The 24,057-nt window shown below is 40.2% G+C and overlaps 2 protein-coding genes across 4 annotated transcripts in view; both read right to left on the bottom strand.

Moving 5' to 3' along the window:
- Window positions 1-76: 76 nt before the first annotated feature.
- Window positions 77-14,164, bottom strand: ciita (class II, major histocompatibility complex, transactivator). Of its 3 annotated transcripts, none has more exons than XM_046866523.1 (20): window positions 13,699-14,164; window positions 7,975-8,022; window positions 7,817-7,879; window positions 7,678-7,716; window positions 7,475-7,552; window positions 7,322-7,372; window positions 7,056-7,187; window positions 6,884-6,970; window positions 6,747-6,803; window positions 5,693-5,812; window positions 5,535-5,600; window positions 3,791-5,459; window positions 2,778-2,957; window positions 2,345-2,410; window positions 2,172-2,252; window positions 1,653-1,736; window positions 1,465-1,548; window positions 1,224-1,307; window positions 697-780; window positions 77-364 (listed from the first exon to the last, which is right to left on the bottom strand). In XM_046866523.1, exons 1-20 carry the CDS (start codon window positions 13,964-13,966, stop codon window positions 289-291), a joined length of 3,417 nt encoding a protein of 1,138 aa, XP_046722479.1. In that variant the 5' UTR covers window positions 13,967-14,164; the 3' UTR covers window positions 77-288. The 3 variants fall into 3 exon arrangements, with proteins under 3 accessions (XP_046722479.1, XP_046722478.1, XP_046722480.1); XM_046866522.1 differs by having other exon boundaries at window positions 7,322-7,375; window positions 13,699-14,163; XM_046866524.1 differs by lacking the exon at window positions 13,699-14,164 and adding an exon at window positions 11,354-11,658 and having other exon boundaries at window positions 7,322-7,375.
- A 2,762-nt stretch (window positions 14,165-16,926) lies between these two features.
- The window catches only part of nubp1 (nucleotide binding protein 1 (MinD homolog, E. coli)), a 37,924-nt gene continuing 30,793 nt past the window's right edge, over window positions 16,927-24,057 (bottom strand). Inside the window, 2 exon segments of the mRNA XM_046866239.1 lie at window positions 16,927-17,213; window positions 23,683-23,766. Coding sequence (XP_046722195.1) covers window positions 17,161-17,213; window positions 23,683-23,766 — 137 coding nt within the window. The 3' untranslated portion in view covers window positions 16,927-17,160.

Below are 24,057 nucleotides of genomic sequence, written 5' to 3'. Positions count from 1 at the left end.
TTTCTTTCTTGTTTTCTTTTGTACAAAAAAAAAAAAACACTTAAAAGAAAAAAAACTCACAATAACAGCAACTTGCTTTAATTTATTTCTTTACAAAAGGTAGTTTATTAAGCAGCAGCTCACAATAAAGTCAATATATTGCAACAGAAAAATAACGCACCATAGAACAGTAGTGTTTCTGCTAAGGCCACAGCGGTCAGTTAAAGTGTGTGTGTACCTGAACATTACGTCGTTAGTAGCAGCAGCTTCTCTTTCCTTTGTGTGTTTTCTTAATAAGAAACGTGTGAATTATAAAGCTTTTATCCTGCAGTCTTGAATCTGAAGATGCTCAAAAACACCATAAGGAATACAGTCATTCCACATTCTGATGGAAAAAAAAGATGAGAAGGATGTAATGAATAAATCATTAAAGCAGGACAGACATGCAAATGTGGTGGAAATAAAATCATATACACGATATGGAGAAAAGATTCGGGACACCAGACTTTTCCAGGTACATGTGGTTCTTCCTGGAAGATTTTGAGGAACGGAATTGTATCGGATGCATTTGGATGAAGGGGCATGAAATCTGACCTTCACTTGAACTAGGAGAACCAAACCTGTTCCACAAAGCCAGTGTGTGTGTGTGTGTGTGTGTGTGTGTGTGTGTGTGTGTGTGTGTGTGTGTGTGTGTGTGTGTGTGAGAAGGTGACTTACTGAAGAGACTTCACACTTGGCGAGTTCTTTAATGCAGCACTCAGCCTTTTGGCTCCAACGTCTGTGAACTTGTTGTACTTCACACTGAGTGGCAAAAAAATTATGTTTTATTATTATTATTATTATTATTATTATTATTATTATTATTACTACTACATAATTTTTTTTTATTCATTTTATTTTTTATTACTTTTTATCTATTAATTTCATCACATCATTTAAAAAAAGATCAGTTTCAGTTTGAAACACAAACAAACACAGGATGCCAGCTGAAGGGCATGTGTGTGTGTGTGTGTGTGTGTGTGTGTGTGTGTGTGTATGTGTGTGTGTGTGTGTTTCCCCCCCTTTATTGTCCCCTCTTCGTTCTTTTATACTTTCTACTTTGAAACACAGATGATGAAATGTCTGGTCTGTGATGGTTAAAGTTCAGTCGATTTTGCTTTGTTTTCTAATTAAACTCAGATGGGAAAAATCTCCAGCTGAACTTTGAGCCTCACAATGATCTTCACTGATGAACGGTGACTTACTCCAGGTCCAGCAGAGACGTCATAAGCGGTAAAACGTACGCCAGGCTCTCAGCTCCGCCGTCCCCGATCACGTTTCCATACAGACTGTAGGACGTCAGAGGGAAATGATATATACACACTGCTTTCTTTATAAACGTCACACTGCTTTATTCCTCTACAGCTATTAGCACTGAAGTAAACAAAGTGATAGAAGGAATAGTGGGCGTGGTCTGAGGTAAAGTGGGTGTGTCTGAGGTTGTACCTGAGGCTCTGAAGCGAGGACAGGGACGTCAGGGCTTCGGCCAGTTTCCGCACGCCGTCGTCCCCGATACAGTTCTGAGAAAGACTAAAACGTGGGAGGAAGGAATAAAGCGTTACACACTGCGACACACTTCCACCGAGAACACTTTATTTTAAATCACTGGGTTCAGGAAGACGAGCAACACTGACTTCAGGAGCTTCAGAGATGATAACGAGCTCAACGCTCCGGCCAACCGCTCCACCTCGACATCCCCGATCTTATTATTCTCCAAACTGAAAGAGAGAAACGGATACAAGTGTTAATCCATCCTTTCTTTCTTTCTTTCTTTCTTTCTTTCTTTCTTTCTTTCTTTCTTTCTTTCTTTCTTTCTTTCATCTTTTGTTCCTTTCATTTCTTTCTACTTTTTTCTTTCTTTACTTTAGTCATAGATTCTCGTTCTTTCTTTCTTTCTTTCTTTCTTTCTTTCTTTCTTTCTTTCTTTCTTTCTTTCTTATTTTGTTCTTTCTTTCTTGCTTTCACTTTTTTTCTTTTTCTTTCGCTCCTTTTCCTTTCTTTCTTTCTTTCTTTCTTTCTTTCTTGCTTGCTTGCATGTTTTTTTTGTTAATCCATCCTTTCTTTCTTTCTTTCTTTCTTTCTTTCTTTCTTTCTTTCTTTCTTTCTTTCTTTCTTTCTTTCTTTTTTTCTTTCTCTCCTACAGATGAACTTACTCCAGGTGATGAAGAGACTGAAGAGCAGGTAAGATCTCCACCAGCTGAAGAAACACCTCAGGGTTGTTCTGCTGGTTAAGCCTTTAGAGAAGAGAACACATCCCACTGATGACTGCACAGATACATGGGGTTTCAGTTTGCAGAATGAAGTAGATGTAGTGTGAAGGACTCACTCGTACTCCAGCTTTTGGAGATGTCTCACCGCTGGGACGCCGTCCTCCAGAGCTGTCTCGACCTCGCTGTAAACACAACAGTGGACGTCACTAAAAACAGGCTACATAAGTGTTTTATTCTCTCTGTTCACTGCATCATGAACTGTATGTGTGCATGTTTTACTATAAATATAAAGATCTGAAAACCCACTCAGTCCACTGGAGCAAAGATCTAAACTTCTGAAACTTCTCCTACAACCATCACATTACTGAACCCTCATTATACATCTAGGACACTGATTTCTCACTGATGTCTTACCTTATTATTTTATATTATAATAAATAAAATATAATATAAATTTTATTTTCTGCTTATAAACACACCACAGCAGCGTCTATAATGAGACTTAGCACCTACATAACACTCGTTATTAAAGCCTTATCGATGTCTCACCATAAAGGCAGCTTCTTCTCGTTGTGGATCTGTCCCAGGATGGCCAAGTTCTCCACATGAGACACCTGCAACACCTTCAGAGGGTTTATAGTAAACTTTTCAATGGCGTTTTTTAAACCCAGTTTATCGTTGCTATGATGCAGGTCCTCCCAGAGGTTAATGGTGTCCATAGTTGGAGCTCTAATGGGGAGAAAACAATAAATCACTTATAATATGCAATATTTATAATTCCATTAGAGAGATACCATATAGAATGTTTTCTGATGACAAGAATTTATTTCACCTTGAAGTCATACATCATGCATTTAGAGCTGGCAATATATAACGGCAAAAGTATTGGGACGTCTGGCGCAAAGTCTGAGACACACAATTGTATCGGACGTCTTCGGATGCAGCAGCATTCCATTTTACCTTCACTTGAACGAGGAAACCCAAGCCTGATCCAGCTCTCTATAAAGATCTGCTTTCCATGGGTTTGGAGTGGAAGATCTCCTTCTATAGAGCTCTACTGAACATGCTGAATGTAAACGCTTTTTCAGCAGTTTTGTCACATATACATTACAGCACAGTGAAATTTTTTTCTTCGCATATCTCAGGTTGCTCGGAAGCTGGGGTCAGAGCACAGGGTCGGCCATGATACGGCGCTCCTGGAGCACAGAGGGTTAAGGGCCTTGCTCAAGGGCCCAAAAGTGGCAGCTTGGTGATACCGGGACTTGAACCACTGCCCGTCCAATCAGTAACCCAACACCTTAACCACTGAGCTACAACCTCCCTGGTATACTCAATTATCTCACATCAAGTTCAAACAAGTTCTGGAGGTGTCTTCTAGCAACTTTGGAATCTCGTGATGGCTCAAAAATCACCATAACGAGCAGCGTTTTATCATAGAATTCTGTGAGAGAAGGTTGTATAAACGTGTAGGAACATTATTGACATGATTCATATTTCTCACTTTTGTTCACCATGACATGGAACGCACTTAAAGGAGAATGAAGGAAACTTTTATTTCTCACCTGAATGACGCCACACAGTCCAATGCAACCAGCTCTCTGAGACCACTGAGAGGAACACACGTGTCCCTCAAGTCCATAGAAAACGTTCGCTTAAGTCCTTTGGTATGCATGAGAAGATGCCAAACAACATAGACGTCCACCGGAGAGAGCTGAGCTCCACAAAATGACAAATTATCTGGAAGGTTTTTCAGCAGAAGTTTGGCGAGTTTGATATTTCTTGATTCGTACACACAGTGAAACAGTTCCAGTAACCTGCTGGGAATCATCTCGCCTGGTTTCAGATTCTCCAGATGGACTTCCACTGCTTTTCTTTTGGCCTGAAGGTCAGTACCACTTTGGAAATCCCTACAGGCAGGCGGGGCGTTTTTCTGGAACAGTAATCCTATCACGAACCGTTGCAGAACATCTTGCCATTCTCCTTGAGGTTTTCTTTTCCGTTGGTGAAGTGTGGTGTGTGCCAGCAGCATTTTATCATTCAACTCACTGGAATGTACCAAAAGCAGGGCACTTAGAAGGCTCTGAACAAAAAGATCGGCAAAATAAGTGACCTGGTTGTTGCCAGTTTCTTCACATCCTCCATGTGTCCTGAGAATCCCAGAGCTGAGTTCAGAATCTACCAGGTTTTTGTTCTGATTTTGGTTTAACAGGGAGTTTTGAATCTTAAATCCGTCCCATGCAGTGTTACACAACTGACTGATGTCCTGTTTGGATCCTTGAAGGTTCTCATTCAGCTCTAGATACTGACTGAGGACTCTTTGGTATAAATCCGTTAGAGTCGATGGCAAACTGTTGCTTTGTTGGTGCTCCGATAAAAAGCACGTGAGGCGACACAGCAGCGGGTTGGAGCACAAGCTGAAAATGTATTTTTGGCTTTGGATTTTTCGCAGCACATCCTCTTTCTCTGATGCCTCCCCAAAATAGTTTGAAATGTACATTTCTATGTCCTTTGCAGAAAACCAACATAACTCCAAGATACTGTCGACTTTACGAAGCAGCTGATTCAAAACGTCTCGCGGGCGCGTAGCCATCAAAAGCGTGCAACCCGAGAGAATCTTTTTCTGGAACAAGCCAGAAAACAGCTGCCTGATACTGTAGTTGCCTTCTGTGGATGAGGTAGCGGGCGATTGAAGAAGGCCTTCAAGGTCTTTCATGTCATCAAAACTGTCGAAAACGACAAGAACGTCCTCTGGAAAGGCGAGAAGGTGTTTGAAGACAGCCTCCGGATCTCCACACCGAGGAGACATGGATGACTGGAATAGTAAACTCTTCAGACTGAACTTCCCCTGAGTCAGATTGAGAACCTTGCAATTGAGCAAGAAGATAAACTTGAACTGCTGAAGGCCACCGGTGGACCAGTCTAAAGCTAAACGCCGGATAAACGTGCTCTTTCCCATGCCAGCTTTCCCAAGAATAGTGATCAGGTGCTTGTTATTGGAGTTGTGGAAAACATGGCTTCTGTGCACCATGGCTTTCTTTCGTTCGGAGTCGCTGAGCACCACGAGTTCCTTCTCTAAGCATTTGTTTGCATTCTTGCCAGTCCTGATGATAAGCTTCCTCTGCACCAGTGGAGTGTCTATGTAGTGAGACTGCATCTTCATTCCTCCTTCCATCACACTGCACTTTTCCCTCACGTGCGTCTTTAAGGCCACGATAAAGTCTTGAACGTTCTCTAAGTAAGAAACACACCGTTAGATATTATTACAGATGAGATTTCTTAAAAGTGGCTTTCTTAATTTTTTCTCACTTGATATCGCTGGGATCTTCTTGATGTCCTGAGTTGCAGGAAGATACTCTTTGGAAGGTGGTTTGCCTGCAGACAAAATCAAAAAATTGGCAATATACACTAATAAAATCCAGTAAAATACCAAATATGTTATTAAAAGTCAATAAAAGTAGTTCTACCTTTAATGGGTGAAACAGGAGCTGGTTGGGATGGAGACTGCCCCCTACTGGCGCTGTCCGATTGCGAGCTTGCGGGATGAATGGACATGCTGAGCTCTACAGGAGCCACTGTTCCACTGACTGAAGAAGGAAAAGAAAAGAAGAGTTGATAGTATTACACATACGAGGTGGTTTTTAAAAAAATCGCTTTCGCCGAACGTCCTCCCTTAAAACCTGCCAGTGGAACTCGCTATTGACCGTCTGGAGACGATTTCTCGACGCACAACGCTGCGAATGTCTAAAAAAAGACAACGAGCGTGCACCTGGTCGAGCCGCGAGATTCGTCACCTGTAACGAGCCTCGACTTTGACGCGGTGTTCCTTCTGCTCCCTGGTCTGCAGCCTGGGGACTCGCCATCAACTGTTCCGTATGACACACCGACAACGGCATGAATGTTGTGGATTGTTCTCTGACGATCATTATGCACAAGTCTCTGAATGTTTTTTGGAATGGAGTTTGTCAAAAGTCTTCCTAAACTCTTCCAGGGACGTTCTTCGGCTCTTGAAGCGCACGTGTCGCCCAAATCGCCCCACACGCCTCGTTGCAGCATCGCCGTAAACTTGTTGAATCGTGTTAAACTTCAGAGAAGTTGTAGCGAAAATATAGGGGAAGATTTTAAGCAGCCAGTTTTCGTGCTCTTAATCCTACTAAACACCTTTGGGATGAATGTGAAATGCAGAATCTAGTGGAACATCTGCCCAGAGGAGTGTATAGGAGCAAATTGGGACTGAATGCGATGCTGAAAAAGCACAAATCATACTTCTGACCAGGTGTCCTCAATCTTTCAGCAGTATAGTGTACAATGTAAATAAAGCAAATAAAAAGCCCATTATACCCCTTTCTTATACCTTATCTTTGCAACGATCATTTTGAAACAGAACACCGAAGCATCACGTTGGAATGTCTGATGAATAACGTATGTTTGATTTTAAAAGATAACACCTAATGTGCAATCTATATTTAGATTCCGCTGTGATAAATCGTTCACACAGAGTGTTTCTTGTTTGTTACTCACCCGGAGACAAAGGGGCGATCTGAGTCACTGGCAATGGAGCGAGAGGTTGTGGTGAAACTACAGGTAATAAAAACAGAAATTTTAAGTCAGTGACATGGAGATAAAAACAGAGGTAGAGTGATAAACTCATGACTCACCCAGGACATAGGTGGCACCTACTGGAAGAATGCCTGGCAGAGGAGAGAGAGGATTGAACGTTTGTATGATCTGCATCGCTGGTGCACCTGAAGAGTGAAATTAAAATGCGATGAGAATGCGAATAAAACCTGCCATGGGAAATGAAAGCAAAACAATGGAGCTCGTGTTCACCAGGTGGCATCAGAGAGGCGGCGGTGGAGATCCTTAAGGGGAAGTGTACGAACGAGGGCACGCCGGAGACGTGGAAATTCCCTCCCTGAACGGCCATTTTGACTTCAGTGGGGGGTTCAGAGCTCGAGGGGGCTAATTGTGTGACAAAACACAACAAGGAAAAAAAGGGGATTACCGATTAAACAAATCACTTTATACGATAGAATAAGTGTATGAACAGCATTTCATCGCTTTGGCAATGACTTTTTTTTAAATCCTGCGCTCACCTTTTTTTCTACGTTTAGGGCAAGGCATCTTCGTCTTTGGTCTTTCATTTACTACTGAGAACACAAACACACCCACACCTCACATGTTGGCTAACCGAAAGGACCACTGACAAAAGAGCAAATGAAAAAGAAAAGTAATTAATGAGTATTTACCTCCACGCTTTCTTTTCCTCACATCTGGATTCTCATCACATGTTTGACATACCAGCGTGAATTTATCATCTGATCCATCTAAGAAAAGAGAGACGGAAAGAGAAAAAACAAGTCTATTTTTAGTGGCCTAAAATACAAGCAAAACCAAATCACTCCACAATTCACCATCAGTGGATCATAAACATCCTGAAACTTTTTCCAACCTGGGATATCGTTCCAGACCTCTTCCGAGTAAGATGAATCTAATGTAAAAAAGAAAAGAAAAGAAAAAAGGATGTTACAAGACTTTCTCCACATGCTGAATCATAGATGTTTCTGTATGAGCTGAAATGTGGAACTGACCGAGATATTCTTCAAACGGAAATTCTTCAATTGGAATGGAGGCGATCAGGTCCAGTAGCTGATCTGTTTTTTATAAAAACACAAAAACACTCCTGCATTTTTCAGCGGAAAAAACCATCAGGAAACATATAGTTTTTTTAGAGATCGCAAACATTTACCAGGTATAGTTTCCACTGGATCCACACTGGTCATGGTGTTTTCATGGTCTAAGGGAACACAAACAGGATTCAGTGATGATACAGTGATGATACAGGAGCCCTCAGCTGTAAACCTACTAAACTTTATTAATAAATGATGATCTTTACATCAAACTCAGTCAATTTAACTCTACTCATAAACACTGCACTCTACATTAACATGTCTCCATACTGTACACGTACAATGTTCCTATGATGCCTCTTACTGCCACTGCCTCTCACTGCTACTGCCTCTTACTGCCACTGCCTCTCACTGCTGCTGCCTCTCACTTCTACTGCCTCTTACTGCCACTGCCTCTCACTGATACTGCCTCTTACTTCCATTGCCTCTCACTGCTGCCTCTTACTTCTACTGCCTCTCAATAATACTGCCTCTTACTGACACTGCCTCTCCCTTCTACTGCTTCTTACTGCTACTGCCTCTTACTTCTACTGCCTCTCAATAATACTGCCTCTTACTGACACTGCCTCTCACTTCTACTGCTTCTTACTGCTACTGCCTCTCACTGATACTGCCTCTCACTGCTACTGCCTCTTACTTCTACTGCCTCTCACTGCTACTGCCTCTTACTTCTACTGCCTCTCAATAATACTGCCTCTTACTGACACTGCCTCTCACTTCTACTGCTTCTTACTGCTACTGCCTCACTGCTACTGCCTCTACTGCTACTGCCTCTTACTGCCACTGCCTCACTGCTACTGCCTCACTCTACTGCCTCTCAATACTGCCTCACTGACACTGCCTCTCACTTCTACTGCTTCTTACTGCTACTGCCTCTCACTGACACTGCCTCTCACTGCTACTGCCTCTCACTGCTACTGCCTCCTCACTGCTACTGCCTCACTTCACTGCCTCTCACTGCTACTCCCTCTTACTGCTACTGCCTCACTCTACTGCTTCACTGCTACTGCCTCTTACTTCTACTGCCTCTAACTGCTACTGCCTCTCACTGCTACTGCCTCTCACTGCTACTACCATTTACTGCTACTGCCTCACTGCTACTGCCTCTCACTGCTACTACCATTTACTGCTACTGCCTCTTACTGCTACTGTCTCTAACTGCTACTGCCTCACTTCTACTGCTTCTTACTGCTACTGCCTCTAACTGCTACTGCCTCTCACTGCTACTACCATTTACTGCTACTGCCTCTTATGACTATAAAGTACCTTCTAATAAGAATGTACCTCCTGCTATTATTATTCCTGCAAAGAAATCTCTTGGCAACTCAAATAAAAAAAATAAATAAACAATGTGAAGAAAAATGCACAAGCTCCATAAAGACATGATTTAATTGTCACTATTCATAACCCAGTGAGCAGATTCTAAAATATAAACATAAAGGAGTACTTGTTTCAGAGCTCAGTTCCGTGGTACACGGTAAAACTAAATAAATACACTGTTAAGAAAAAATGGTGTCTCGTAAATGTTTCCACAGAAGTCCAGAAAAAACGCAACCCGAAAATATCAGAAATCTCATTAATATCAGAAATCATAGCCGTGTTCCAGTTCATCTGGACACAGAAGTATTTACCATCGAAATTAATATAAACCCTACTTCTTTCTGGATTTCTGTGGATAAGTACAGGACACATTTTTCAATGGTTGTTAAATAAAAATCTAATTAAAAAAGTATTTAGTTCTTTACAAATAGGAAAGCAGAAAGATATAAACATATGAACTATAATATCAGGAATGCAAATCCTCAGTGGCAGAAACAGTATAATTGTAATTTAACAAACTGCAAATGTGTCCATTCGAGAAATGTGTGTAATATGTGCTGTAGATAAACGAGACTGAGGTAATGCGTGACAAGTGCAAGCTCTAGAAGTTTCCCTGGTTAAAAATAGTTGAATTCCCTGGTCCAAATGGCATGTGAGAAGAAGCTTCTCTGTTCTGTACACAGATTCTCTGTTTGTTACCTTTCAGAAAGCAAAAGTGCTATAGAACAATCTAGTGTTGGGAAGCCTGAACCTTCACAGTCTTCCTGGTCCTGCAGGTCCAGCACTGCTCATTGTAAATACACTAGGAGTTTAATGTAGATGGGACACTCAGCTGATCGCACTACCCTCTCACCTCTCTCCTGTGATGTTCCCAAAACAGACTCACTGCTGCAGGAGTAACAGTTCCTTAGCATCACGGTTTAAAGTTCTTTAAAAACATCTAAGACATTAAAGACACTGATGGGCTTTCTTCACCAGGGTCTGTGTGTTCTTGTGACAGGATCAGAACAGGTTCTGCATGGTGTGAACATCAAGGAACCAGAAACCCTTTTAACACAACAATGTTCCCTCTTAACTACCCAAAGCGCCCCTAAAAACATACCCACTGTTCAATAAACCACTAAAGGAAGCAATGTTACCTTTTACTGTTCAAAACAACCCATTAGGAACGCAATGTTCCTACGAACTGTCCGAATAACTCCACACTGTACCCGTAAACCATCCAAAAACCAGCTAAAAGATCAGATATAACCTCTAAAAGTGCAACACACACCTTTACAACAACAATTTACCTCTTAACTGTCGAATAAACTCCACATTGTGCTGTACTCTATCCAGAAATCATCTAAAAGATCAAAGAAAATACCCTCAAACTGTGCAAGACAAAAATGTGCCCTAAAGCATAAAGCACCCCTAAAATTCAACACAAAGAAGCTCCTAAAGCTCCAGTGTATCCAAAAACTGCCTCCTAATGATCCAGAAATAAATCCAATATTATTTTACATGAAATAATTTTCACTTTCACTTGTATAAATAGCCTGGTTTTAGGAGACGCACAAAACAGTTTGGGAAAAATGAAAGCATGGAAAGCACCTCTCCACCTCTCCTAATCCTCCTTCTCCTCCTCCTCAATTTCGCCATCACCCTCACCCTGAATAGCACCACCACCAGTAGCACATCAGTTCCTCTGCAGCACAATAAATTATTAAATGGACGCATGAGTGCAGGTTTAAATAGAAAGTTCCTGATGTGCGCAACGCGTTTTTGTGATCCAAACAGAACCTGCGCACTCCAGGTCCAGGTGACCATCCACCACCTGGGGGTCTCCATGCCGACCATGAAACAATCACACGACGGTTTTATTTTCCGGTGAAGAACAAAGAGGCGCAAAAGAAAAAGACGCATGTTCCAAATAATAAATTACAAATGAAGAAAAAATGAAGAAAAATTTAAAAAAAGCAGTTTATGGAAATAAACCATGTCGGAAAGTTTAAAAAAAAGATCTACTCGAATAAATCACAAGTTTCAGATGGATACGCAAACACAAAGGTTTCCATCGTATCCATTGCGTTAAACACGCATGAATTATTTAGGTCTAAAAATAATAAGATTTTCTACCTGTATTAGAGCGCAGCTCCATGTTATAGTGCAGAACTTCCTCTGCTTTTCATGCTAGTGGGTTTTGGTGAGAAAGGAAGCTGTGTTTCTCTGCCTGCGGTCTGTCCGGGTTCTGAACAAGGCGCAGTCTGGTGCGCGCTTTTGGGTTCGCTCTGGTTTTACTTTCACATTTGAGCGTCTGGTGTGGCGCAATGTGGCGCAGTGTGGAGTTTTTACTCACTTCTACTCACTTCTACTCACACAAACACACTGCAGCAGGTTCATCATCACACAGGTACAAGAGAGACAATGCAAATACTTCATTAAGTCATTTGCATATGCATCAACATCTGTCAAAAGTGTCACACGTGACCTTGAACATCTCATTTCCCGATTTATTTCACACTTTGCTACTCCGATTTTTCGGGGTGTTTGTGGAGGGGCGTGGCTGTGGGGGACTACTGTCATCCAATTCCAAAAGATCAGACACTGATATTACAATGTCCAGGAGATTCCTGGTCATTCCAAACGTGTTCAGGTGAAATTAAGAACTCTTTGTAGGAGTTCTTTGTGGTTTACAAAATTGTAATGCTTCAGAATACAAACAAATTCTATACTACTTTTATTGAGACGGTTTGAGAAGAATTATGCATGGACATGATGGTGAGGGGTGCACATACTTTCAGCCATATTGTGTCCGCCTGTATATCTATACGCATATGGTTGGTGGACACCTGACCATGAGATTAGTATGTGCTTCTTTGTGAACATCAACTCATTTCAGATTTAGTCTTCATTTCCTGCTACAATGACCTCCACTCTTCTGGGAAGATGTTCCACCAGATTTTAGTGTGTGCTTGAGGAGATTCATTTATAAAGTCAGGTACTGATATACAGTAGGTGTGGAGAAGGAGGAGGTGCAGTGAGCAGTCCAGATCATCTGAAATGTGTTCAATAGGGTTGGAGCTCGATAGCAGCTGGCTAGATCTTTCACACACTTCCAGCAGATCTTCACAGACCTGGCTTTGTGCAGAGGAGCATTGTGGTGCTGGAACAGATTTGTGTCTTCTAGTTCAAGTGAAGGAAAATTTCATGCTGCCACATCAAAAGAGGTTCAATACCATCGTGTTCCTCCAGCTTTGTGGTGACGGTTTGAGGAAGAAGCAGCGCAGGAAGAATACCGAGTACGCAGCTGATGAAGCGTCCTGATAGATCATTTTATAATCTTTATAAAAGGGAATGAATTTATTTTAGATTTCAATACAAAAAGATAAAAAGCAACATCTGATTTTGATTTCACAAGAAGGAAAAATCAATACGTTATTCGAATCCTGATCAACTCCAATCAAAATCTGGGACGGTTCAACAAAACGTCTTGAATTTTGTCAAACCTCATCACCGCATTAAAGGAGAAGACAAAAGACAAAACAGAGACTAGAAGGATGCCTATTATTGTGCACCCCCACACACTGCCTTCTCTGCTGATGAGTATGAGTATGAGTGTGTGAGTGCACTGTAGTGTCTGTGTGTGAGCTGAAGTGTGTAGAAGAGGGCAGGTAGCTGTGGGCAGGAGCTGCTGAGTGAAAGGAAAAGTAAATAATTAGAAAGTAATAAAAAGTTTCTCCTGCCTGGAAAATGCGGATGTCCCCATACTTTTTGCTTGGATATATGGATGTTTGTGTCTAGTTATAAATCGGTGGGTCTCAGTACACACACACACACAAGCATTTTTTCATGCACTTCTCCTAAATATTAGTCAAATTGCTCGATAAATATTTGCCCACATAATTTCCCTCTATGTTAGTGCTGGTTCTCATCATGCAGCACGGCCCTAAAACTCACATCGAGCCCACAACCACTGCAGCCTGATGTCATTACACTTTAATGTTGCTTCAATTTTCTGCCAAAAAAACACCAAAACATTCTCCCAGGCCAGGTTTTTTTTCACCCTCGTCGTTGCCCTGACATGTTGATGAACCACACCGGGCACAATGGCCTTAACCCAGTAACCGAAAGTACGATTTGAAAGAAATCTCTGATTATAAGACGGTTATTATTTTAAGCTGCCAGACAGGACAAGCTGCATCCTGGGCCAGGGTTCGGTGCCAGTTGTAAATATTATTCAGCTCCCTGCCAAGGGAAAAAAATAAAAACACACTTGTCAAGTAAGCTTTAGTTTCATTATGACTTTTCCCAGTCGCCTTCTGGGAATTCGGAGAAAGTACCATATTCCTGAAAATACATCGATTCTAAAAGCATAATATATGATTTCATATATAAAATATAATAATATAAATATTAATACTCTTAATAACATGAAGAAATAATAGATCAATACAATCATTCTAATAAGAAGCCAATCGTACCATGGATCTCAGGCTCGTTCTCCAGGAGCGCTGCAGAGAGGATTACTCGACTGGCATCCCATTTTTCCCACACAGGAAGAGCAAGCCTTCTGGCCAAATCGTCCACATCCACGTCGTTCAGGTCCTCGGAAAAAAACAAGCTCTGATAGTACTGAGCTGAGAAGATCTGAGCCTCCACAAATTGGGTTAGAAGCAAAGGAAGGAGGTTTGGGTTCACCTGCTGGAGAACCCTCCGCACCTCAAAGAGAACCTCTTGGAAAGGCACCATGATTCCACCCGAAACGCTTGGTGCTCTTTATAGGATTTCCACGAGCATCCAAGACCTTCTGTAGCCAGACTGAACCGGAGGGTTTGGTGGGAAGAACGGTTTAAAAAAGCAACCAGCACCAAAGCATTGATGATCTCTGGCCTGCACGGCTCGGAGAGTTTCACATGTTCTTTTCCCAAATCAGAGAAACACTCTGACGAACACGGCCAAGAGGACGGCTTGATCTCACTTCACTTTTTTTCAGACTAGAAATCGGATGTACAGGAGAAATGGGAAGTTTGATGCCATCGCAGTGATGTGGTGTATAAAAATCATCAGACGATTCATATGCTAATCCGGGATCATCAATTCTGAGATCAGAGCGTCACTGGGGCTCAAATACACGAGAACTTCATTATTATTAACATCCGAAATGCAGAAATATTAAATTAGAGGAAACAGAAACAATCGTACATGACAAAGCCGTTACAGACGCCAGACTCAGCTCTCGTAATGACTTTCACTGATGCAAGAAATTCTTGAAATCGTCTCAGTGGAGTTGCGGAAAACCCGAGAACTTTGAACAAGGTGTCATGTGTCCAAAAATGATTCAGCTCCATTAAAACCATTCATTTTGAAACAGTTCACTCTGACTGAACACCTGAAACTGTGTTTTCTTCTAAAATGCTGAAACAAAATCCAACCGTAGTGAAACATTTTATCTCAAAGAACACAAAGTGACAAATAATACAATCAGACAGAGTGTAGAACCTTGAAGAGCATCTGTATACACCTTCTGAGGAGAATATGTTCTCAAAGGGTTGGCTGAAGGTTTACTGGATAAATAAAAGGAACACGGATTCTAAAAAAGGTTGTACTGAAACTGAAACATTTAAAGAACCTTTGAAGAACCAATACATTTTGCAAAGAAGTCTTGAAGGATCTAGAACCCTACAAATCATGGTTCATCAATTTTTAGAAGCTTGTAGAACCCTTTAATCGAAGACTGTATGTGTGTAACTGGATTAACGTGTCCAGGCGCCTGTATAGGGTTCATCTAGTGGAGTTTAACAACACACGACTTTAATCCAAATACAATTTACTTTGGAAGCTGAGAACCTTAAATTATCCAATACACCATTAAAGAAATGAATACACACACACACACACACACACACACACACACACACACACACACACACACAAGCTTTTCCAGAGGAGTGAATTTTTAAAAGAATTATTTATATCATTTATTATAATCATAATTAATAATAATTTTAATTTAAAGCAAAGAAAAAAATTTAAAACAATCAAAAAGTAATTTTGAACAATTGAACAAGATCCCAAAAATTCAATTATGCACAAAACATAAACATCCGATGTTCTTTTGTTTTCATTTATTGAAATAATTTATTATCTATTTTATATAAATTGTATATCAAAAAAATGACACTGGGTAATAATAATAATAATAATAATAATAATAATAATAATAATAATAATAATAATAATAATAATGTGTAAAACTCAACCTCCTGATTTATTCGCTACAAACACAGAAAGTACAGAAGGGAAAGTTCCCAACGTCAGATCCGCAGTCCGTCTCATATTCACACAATAAAATGGTTTAGAAGCTTCTCCTTCACACCTGCTATGTTTTTTCCTGGAAAGTTCAAACGTTCTCAAAGTTTTTTTTTTTACTTTCCAGATGCCACATGTTTATTGTTGCTGTGACATTTCTGAAAGTCATCCAGGAACAGGAAACAAATGAAACATGATGAAATGATCTACATATGTTCTAGATACACTATACAGCCAAAAGTATTGGGACATCTGCCGTTTCCATCCACGTTCTTCCCCAAAAGCCTCTGGATGATGTAGAATGAACTTGAACCTGTTCTAGCATGACTATGTTCCTGGAAGATCTCCTGCTATAGCGCTCCAACTCAACTGACTGCACCCCAGGGCTCCTTTATATAATCGCATATTTGTATCTGTACTAAATGAACCTTAAATTCATACTTTTCATGTTTTGAATATGCTAATTAACATAGAGAAATATTGATGCTTTATGCAAATGTGCGTTTATTATTAATGAAACTGAACTCATCATAGAGCATGAAAACTGAATATTCGTGTAAATAATTATGGTGTTATAAATTATGTAAACCATCAGGACACCAAAAGAAACTTTCGCTATGTTTCCACACGGACGGTTTTAATTGCCGGACGCGTGCATCATGGCAGATCTTGGTGCTGATTTGATATCAGTAAAACAAATGTTCACCAAATTTTGGTGGCTTATTTTAAATTTCTTTTAATAAGGACGTCGTGAATAAACGTGTGTTGCGTTGAAGGTTTTGCAAATATAAAGATTAAACATATTTCCACGTGTAAGGAAACCGTCTGACTTGGGTTTATAATTAATTTTAATACGAGTTAACAATAAAACAAACGAATCTGATTATATTAATATTCATTACGCACAGATTGGACGGCAAATTAAAACTGGGATGGAACGAGTTCGAAGGACCTGTAGATCAGATGCAGATCGGACCTGCGTTTTGATGAGGAATTAAATACACACTCCTCCACTTCCTCTTACGAGGCTCCGGAATTTGTTTAAAAAAAAAGACAAAGTTAGAAAGTGCTGACACTGGAGACTCCTTCCATAGAATCTTAGAATAAAAGAGAAAAAACCTCCTCCAGATCAATAATTACACAAAGTCTTATATGTTTATTATTTGTGGATCATCCGTCGCTATAGAAACGCAATAAGAATGGAGAAACTGTCACTTCTACTGGGAAGATTCTTCACTTTTAAGGATGAGTGAAAGTCATGTGCTTTAGCGTATTAAACTATTAGTTTATAAAGAAGAAGATTGCAAGCATTAGCACATGTTCATGTTTAGTAATGGTTGAAAGAGTTCATTTAACTCTTTTGGATTGAGCTGGAAACGTTTTCCACATCTGGAAGAATGTAAATAACAAAAATAGGGTTTTATTGAGAAATCGAAGATCAGTTACACAACAGTTCTTGTGAAGATGTTTCTCACACAGAGGAACACAGTGACACATTCAGGAGCAGAAATGACTCCTGGTCCTGCAGATGCCTGGTGTATGGATTGGAAATGTGTTGAGAGACGTAACGTAGTAAAACAAAGTGAGGGATTGGGATTGGGATTATACCACTAACTGTAATCCAGTGCTGATCTTCACTCGTTCGTTACGTTCGTCTTCCTGTCTGAAGCACAATAATCTTTAATACCTGGGAAAAAAAACATAAATAAAAGAGAGAGTTATAACTTGTACATACGGTAGATTTAGTTTCTGTAATAAAGTGGATCATTTCTAATGCTGGTTTTCTGCACACTTCCTCACAGCTGTCACTTCTGTTTTTCTTTGGGTTTTTTTTTAATCTGTCCGTGGTTTTCTTGATGAGACTCCGCTATCATCCATGTCTGTTTCCTATTTTTCAGCAGACTGTTGTGCTACCAACACACTTTCATAACGCCAAAACATTTTTACTAACACGCCGGCTAGCTGTAATCCAGACGAGACGATTCTACACGGCTAATCATTTCCAAACCAAGACACGTGTGTGGAAATGTGAATTGTGATTGGCTGAAGGAGTTCAGGTGTGAATAGTGGATTGTGATTGGCTGAAGGAGTTCAGGTGTGAATAGTGGATTGTGATTGGCTGAAGGAGTTCAGGTGTGAATAGTGGATTGTGATTGGCTGGAAGGAGTTCAGGTGTGAATAGTGGATTGTGATTGGCTGGAAGGAGTTTAGGTGTGAATAATGGATTGTAATTGGCTGGAAGGAGTTCAGGTGTGAATAGTGGATTGTGATTGGCTGGAAGGAGATCAGGTGTAAATAGTGGATTGTGATTGGCTGGAAGGAGTTTAGGTGTGAATAATGGATTGTGATTGGCTGGAAGGAGTTCAGGTGTGAATAGTGGATTGTGATTGGCTGGAAGGAGTTCAGGTGTGAATAGTGGATTGTGATTGGCTGGAAGGAGATCAGGTGTAAATAGTGGATTGTGATTGGCTGGAAGGAGATCAGGTGTAAATAGTGGATTGTGATTGGCTGGAAGGAGTTTAGGTGTGAATAATGGATTGTGATTGGCTGGAAGGAGTACAGGTGTGAATAGTGGATTGTGATTGGCTGGAAGGAGTTCAGGTGTGAATAGTGGATTGTGATTGGCTGGAAGGAGTTCAGGTGTGAATAGTGGATTGTGATTAGCTGGAAGGAGTTCAGGTGTGAATAGTGGATTGTGATTGGCTGGAAGGAGTTTAGGTGTGAATAGTGGATTGTGATTGGCTGGAAGGAGTTCAGGTGTGAATAGTGGATTGTGATTAGCTGGAAGGAGTTCAGGTGTGAATAGTGGATTGTGATTGGCTGGAAGGAGTTCAGGTGTGAATAGTGGATTGTGATTGGCTGGAAGGAGTTCAGGTGTGAATAGTGGATTGTGATTGGCTGGAAGGAGTTCAGGTGTGAATAGTGGATTGTGATTGGCTGGAAGGAGTTCAGGTGTGAATAGTGGATTGTGATTGGCTGGAAGGAGTTCAGGTGTGAATAATGGATTGTGATTGGCTGGAAGGAGTTCAGGTGTGAATAGTGGATTGTGATTGGCTGGAAGGAGATCAGGTGTGAATAGTGGATTGTGATTGGCTGGAAGGAGTTCAGGTGTGAATAGTGGATTGTGATTGGCTGGAAGGAGTTCAGGTGTGAATAGTGGATTGTGATTGGCTGGAAGGAGTTCAGGTGTGAATAGTGGATTGTGATTGGCTGGAAGGAGTTCAGGTGTGAATAGTGGATTGTGATTGGCTGGAAGGAGTTTAGGTGTGAATAGTGGATTGTGATTGGCTGGAAGGAGTTTAGGTGTGAATAGTGGATTGTGATTGGCTGGAAGGAGTTCAGGTGTGAATAGTGGATTGTGATTGGCTGGAAGGAGTTCAGGTGTGAATAGTGGATTGTGATTGGCTGGAAGGAGTTCAGGTGTGAATAGTGGATTGTGATTGGCTGGAAGGAGTTCAGGTGTGAATAGTGGATTGTGATTGGCTGGGAGGAGTTCAGGTGTGAATTCGGAGCGTTGAACACGCAGCTACCGTATGATCAGATGAATCAGCGCTCTAAATAAATGTCCGGATTATAAACACCTGTAATAGTAACACCTCGATAGTAACATTGAGTTTCAGTATAATTCTCCATGGAGAATTTCTGCATGTGGCAGAACTTATACTGAATATGGAGATTTAGAAACCACATCAGGCACAAGATGAATTTGAAGAACTGGAGAAGAAACCGTTTAAATAAAACAGCACCAGAAGTTCACTCCAACAGCTTCAATATATTATTGAAAACCCATGTAAAGAAATGTCATTTTATAGCACGAGTTTATCTCGATGTGTGAGTGTATTCAGCAGAATTCTTGATCTAATGAGCCGTATTTACAAATACGCTCATAATTGCTCAACATGCAGTTCAGTAATATTTAAATGCTGGAACATGACCATGGTAGAAGGTGATAATTGGAGGCCACGTGTGAGGCTGAATTTAACAGGCTGTTATTTACCACCACATCATGCAGCAACATCCTGTAACATCTCACACCCAAGATTATCACTCCACACCAGCATGGTGTTATTATTAACGAGGGACATTTTGTGTGTTCTGGAGGTTCTGGTCAAAAAGAAAAAAAACCCTATGGGTTTAATTACCTAGAACAACTCTTACCCCTCGCCTGCACAACGTCTATGCTCTTCATCTCTCTGATTAAACTGGATGTATATTCGGAAAGCCAATCACTGGCATACACTCTGGGAATGCTCCAGTAATTAATGCTTTTTGGACAGAGATTCAGTGGAAAGCAAAGTGAACACAGCCCTTCCTTTGCACTACACGATTTTTATTTTTATTATTTCAGGGAAAATCAATTGACTGGAAGGATGAATTGGCAGGATCAATTGTCTTTCAGGAAAACCCCTCAAAAAAAAAAAAATCAGTGTAATGGAAAAGATAACTTCCTCCCTATGTCGTCAGAAAGAAATGTGTTGATGAAATTTTGAGTGGGTTGAATATGTAAGACAATTACTTCCAGACTTTGTGGGGGTATAAAACACATGGCCGTTACTCTGTGAATGGAAAATATTATTGTGAAAGTCCATGCACACTTCTCACCTGTTACACATTAATTACTAATAGAAATCAGCATGCTTTTCCTACAGCCTCCACTTTATATATCAAGAACCTACAATTAACAATTGTTTGTTTATATTATGTACATTTCCTAGAATAAAAAATGTAATTAAAAAAATTGTATGGCAGATAAAAATGTTTTAAAAGAAAGTATTTCATAAGTTTATGCTACTGCACATAAAAAAATAAAGAATTTCAAAAAAACATAAAACAGTATGTAATTACAGAGTCACAATTTCCGAAATTCTTCATGAATATTGTATTGTTTGGTCTTTGCTGTTTCTTTCTCTGTTCCTCTCCTGAACACACGAGCTGCCGTCAGAGCTGCTGAACTAAAACTATGAAACATCTTCATATTTTCGTTTTTATGAGCGAGGAAAAAAGCGAGCAAACATCAAAAGTGACTGTAAACGAATAAAACGTACAATATGGGGCTTTTTAATAAATAGAAAATCGTAGGTAAACGACTAACATTTTTACATGACTTGATTCAACACTGCGGAGACGGAGGCGTGTCCTGAGAGTCGTATAGAATACAGATTAACATGGCAGAGGTAGAGCTGTAACTTTCTGCACACACAACAGGAAAAAAACATCTGGTTTTATTTCATCTTTTTACTTTCTGCACTATAAAGGCATGTGTGTGAAAGGGTCATACGTTAGAGGACATTTCAGTTCATTGATGATTTGCTGTTTGTCTGAACTGAAGAAATAAACGTGAACTATTTGTACTGTGTTGAATTGCAGAACAAATCGTAATCGCATCGTAGTAGTGGTGAATCGTATCGCATCGGTAGCTGCTTTACATGAATCTAAAATATCAAAAAATCTAAAATCTAAATACACATATATACATTTCTTCAGGTTCTCGGTTGTTGTATATGCAGCATATTAAATTTGTACAGATAAAAAAACAGACGATTCAGTTTTAGATCAAGTAACTTCAGTTCATCGCGCTCTTCTCGACAGTCACGTGGGTTTTGTAGTCTATGCTGTAAGTATTAATTGTGTGGATCGAGGTTGCAGAGGCTGGAAAGGACGGTGGTTTCCATCTGCTTATGGATGTTAAAACACCAAGTGATTTTATCAGCTCTGCTTCCACCCCAGACTTTTACACAAGTGAAGCCTGGTTTTTTAACAGCACCCACTCTTCCTCTAAACACCTACACAATGATAACCGTCGTCCTCCGGGGTCTGCTGGGCTACAAAAAAAAACTTTAAAAAAAAAAGTTCAGACCCAGGATTCAAATTAGTACCGCAGATGAATAACTCTGTGGCTTGATATTTACAAAGGGAACAGAAATAAAACGGTGGTCACGTGACCCGTAATTTCCCTAAAAGAAGGTCAGAAGCTGAAACACAAAGACACTTAGGTGAAAGAACGAGAGATGAATAACCACATTTGTGTGGTTTATCGTCTAAATAAATCATCACAAGCATCTCGGAGTTAGAGATATCTCGTCATGTTAGAATTCATGAAAAATTGTTCTGGACGAAATTTTCTTTTTTAAGACACAAAGCAGAATATACACCACATGGAGAAAACTTTGTGGACACCTGTTTGCTATGTGCTTCTTTGTGAACATCCTGTTCCACATTCAGTCCCTGATCGCTCCTCTAATAGCCTCCTCTCTTCTGGGAAGATGTTCCACTAGGATTTTATTGAGATTTGTGGAGATTCATTCATCCACCATGGTGTTAGTAAAGTCAGGTGCTGATGTAGGTGATGGTGAGGAGGCCTTTCACATTCATATATCTCCTCTATAGCAGGAGATCTTCCACACAACCAATGGGAAGCAGATCTTCATGGAGCTGGCTTTTGAGCGACAGCATGTTTACTTCAGAATCAATCTGCCTTGACAATAAAGCACTGGTTCCACACAATACTCATATCAAGAAAGTCATTAATAAAATGGTTTTATGGCTGTAATCAGGTTCTCAGCTGTTGCATAAGTGCAGTAAATTTTCAATTGTAAAATTTGTAGGCTACAGATAAAAAATAAATAAAAAAAACCGAGAGAGCTGTTTAGATTGGATTCTCCATTACTTCTGCTGCAGAAACAAACAACAGAAAACCCCCAACAAAAAACACAAACATGATAAAGAAACGTAGGTAAAATTCGGGCACCTAAAACTTTAATTCATCGCGTTTTTCCCGACAGTCACGTGAGTTTTATAGCCTAGTATAGTATAAACTGATACTGTTATATATTAAAAATATTTACAGAAGTATACATTAAATTAAATATTAAATAAAATTGATGGTTGTTGCTATAAATAGATAATAAATGATAGTTTAATGCTAAGTGCAGTGTATGCTGTTTGAGGTAATGTATGTAAAAGAGGGCAGATAGCTGTGGTCAGGAGCTGCTGTGGTTAGGGAACACTCAGGCCTGGGTAAGAATGGGCCGGGAAAGTTATAACGGAGAAATTAGTAGATGCGGTAAATCACAGAAACATGACTTAGTAGTTCATTACTCATTCATAATATAAAAAAAACTGCAGAGTGAATTGAGATTCTAAATTTTTCCCATTCGAATGAATGAGGGGAAACAAACGAGGGAGTTTATTCTTGGACAGAAACCCGAGCATGAGGTTATTTTCAGATGCACTGAGACACAGGACGAAAAAAGAAACATTCAGCATTCAGGGCACAGGAAGTAAAGATCTGCTGTGACCACAGGTGTCTCGCTGCTGATACGCAAAACACATGCAAAAGCCGAGCTGTGACTCCGACGCGGAACTGAAACGTGAAAGTGTTCTCGATTCCGCCTCGTTCGGGCAACGACGGTCTGAAACGCATTTGATCCAGAAAGCAGATAAACGAGTGAATTATGACGCTGTGAAATATACAAAACTAACAAACAGGTACATTTATTCCAAATGCTGGAAATATTCTTTCATGATTTATCCTGTGATTGCACCAACTTAACAGCTCTGTAGAGAATATATTCTATAAGCCACGCCTCCAAGGGCGTGTCTAGCTCTGTTGAAGAAGACGCATTTGGAAGTGGGTGGATTTTGTTTTTTTCGAGGCCGTGTTTGTGTGAGTTGTCATTCGACACCATCTCCATCCGTGTTATCATTTTATCTACCTGTCTGATAAATCAGAATTCACTCAGTCACACCCCTTTCTCTTCTTCCACCGAATCTCCACCCTCATACTCATTCACAAAGCATGTCGCGTCTAGACGACCGAAAAAGTGTGTATAATCAAAGCATTATTGCATCCCAACTTCAAATTTCTCTATTATCATAAAAAAAAGAGGACAAAGGTCTGTAATTCTTCTGCCTGGTTCTAAAAGAACAGAAATTCCAAACAAAACTATTCATAGAATGCTCTCAACAGGAAGATATTCACCGACACAAACCATAAACCTGCTCCTCTTCTCAACTAGTTTGTGGCATTTTAAAACCACGCCCCCGTTTTCAGTTTATGTGTGTGTGTCCTGAAATGACCCACACAGCGCAATAACCAGAAACCAGGAAGTGTGTGTGTGTGTGTGTGTGTGTGTGCGCACGCGTGTCGATCTTACTCTGCACAATAGCCCGATAGGCCGCGGCGGCTGGAGAATCAGGCACTTCATTCAGGAAAGATTTTCCCTCATCGCAGCTTCGCCCTTTAAATAAAAAAGAAAAAAAAGGAGAATTACAATTAACAAAAGCAGAACCTGGGGGGCTAAAAAAGAGAGAAGTAGAAACTGCTGGCGACGGGATTTCAATTCTGAGTAGCACGAATACAAAGACGACATGGTTTATATGGATTGCTTCTTAGAAGCAGTGCTTCATTTTATATATTTATATATATACAAAAAAATGTAATGGAAAACATGCAGAATTCTGTGTAAACGGTTTACTGTCTAAAATGTCAATAAAAACAAAATGCAATGATTTGCAAATCCTATAAAACC

The sequence above is a fragment of the Silurus meridionalis genome, chromosome 14 (genome assembly GCF_014805685.1).
Source record: "Silurus meridionalis isolate SWU-2019-XX chromosome 14, ASM1480568v1, whole genome shotgun sequence".
Taxonomy (NCBI): Eukaryota; Metazoa; Chordata; class Actinopteri; order Siluriformes; family Siluridae; genus Silurus; species Silurus meridionalis.
This window is presented reverse-complemented; position numbering and strand designations above follow the sequence as displayed.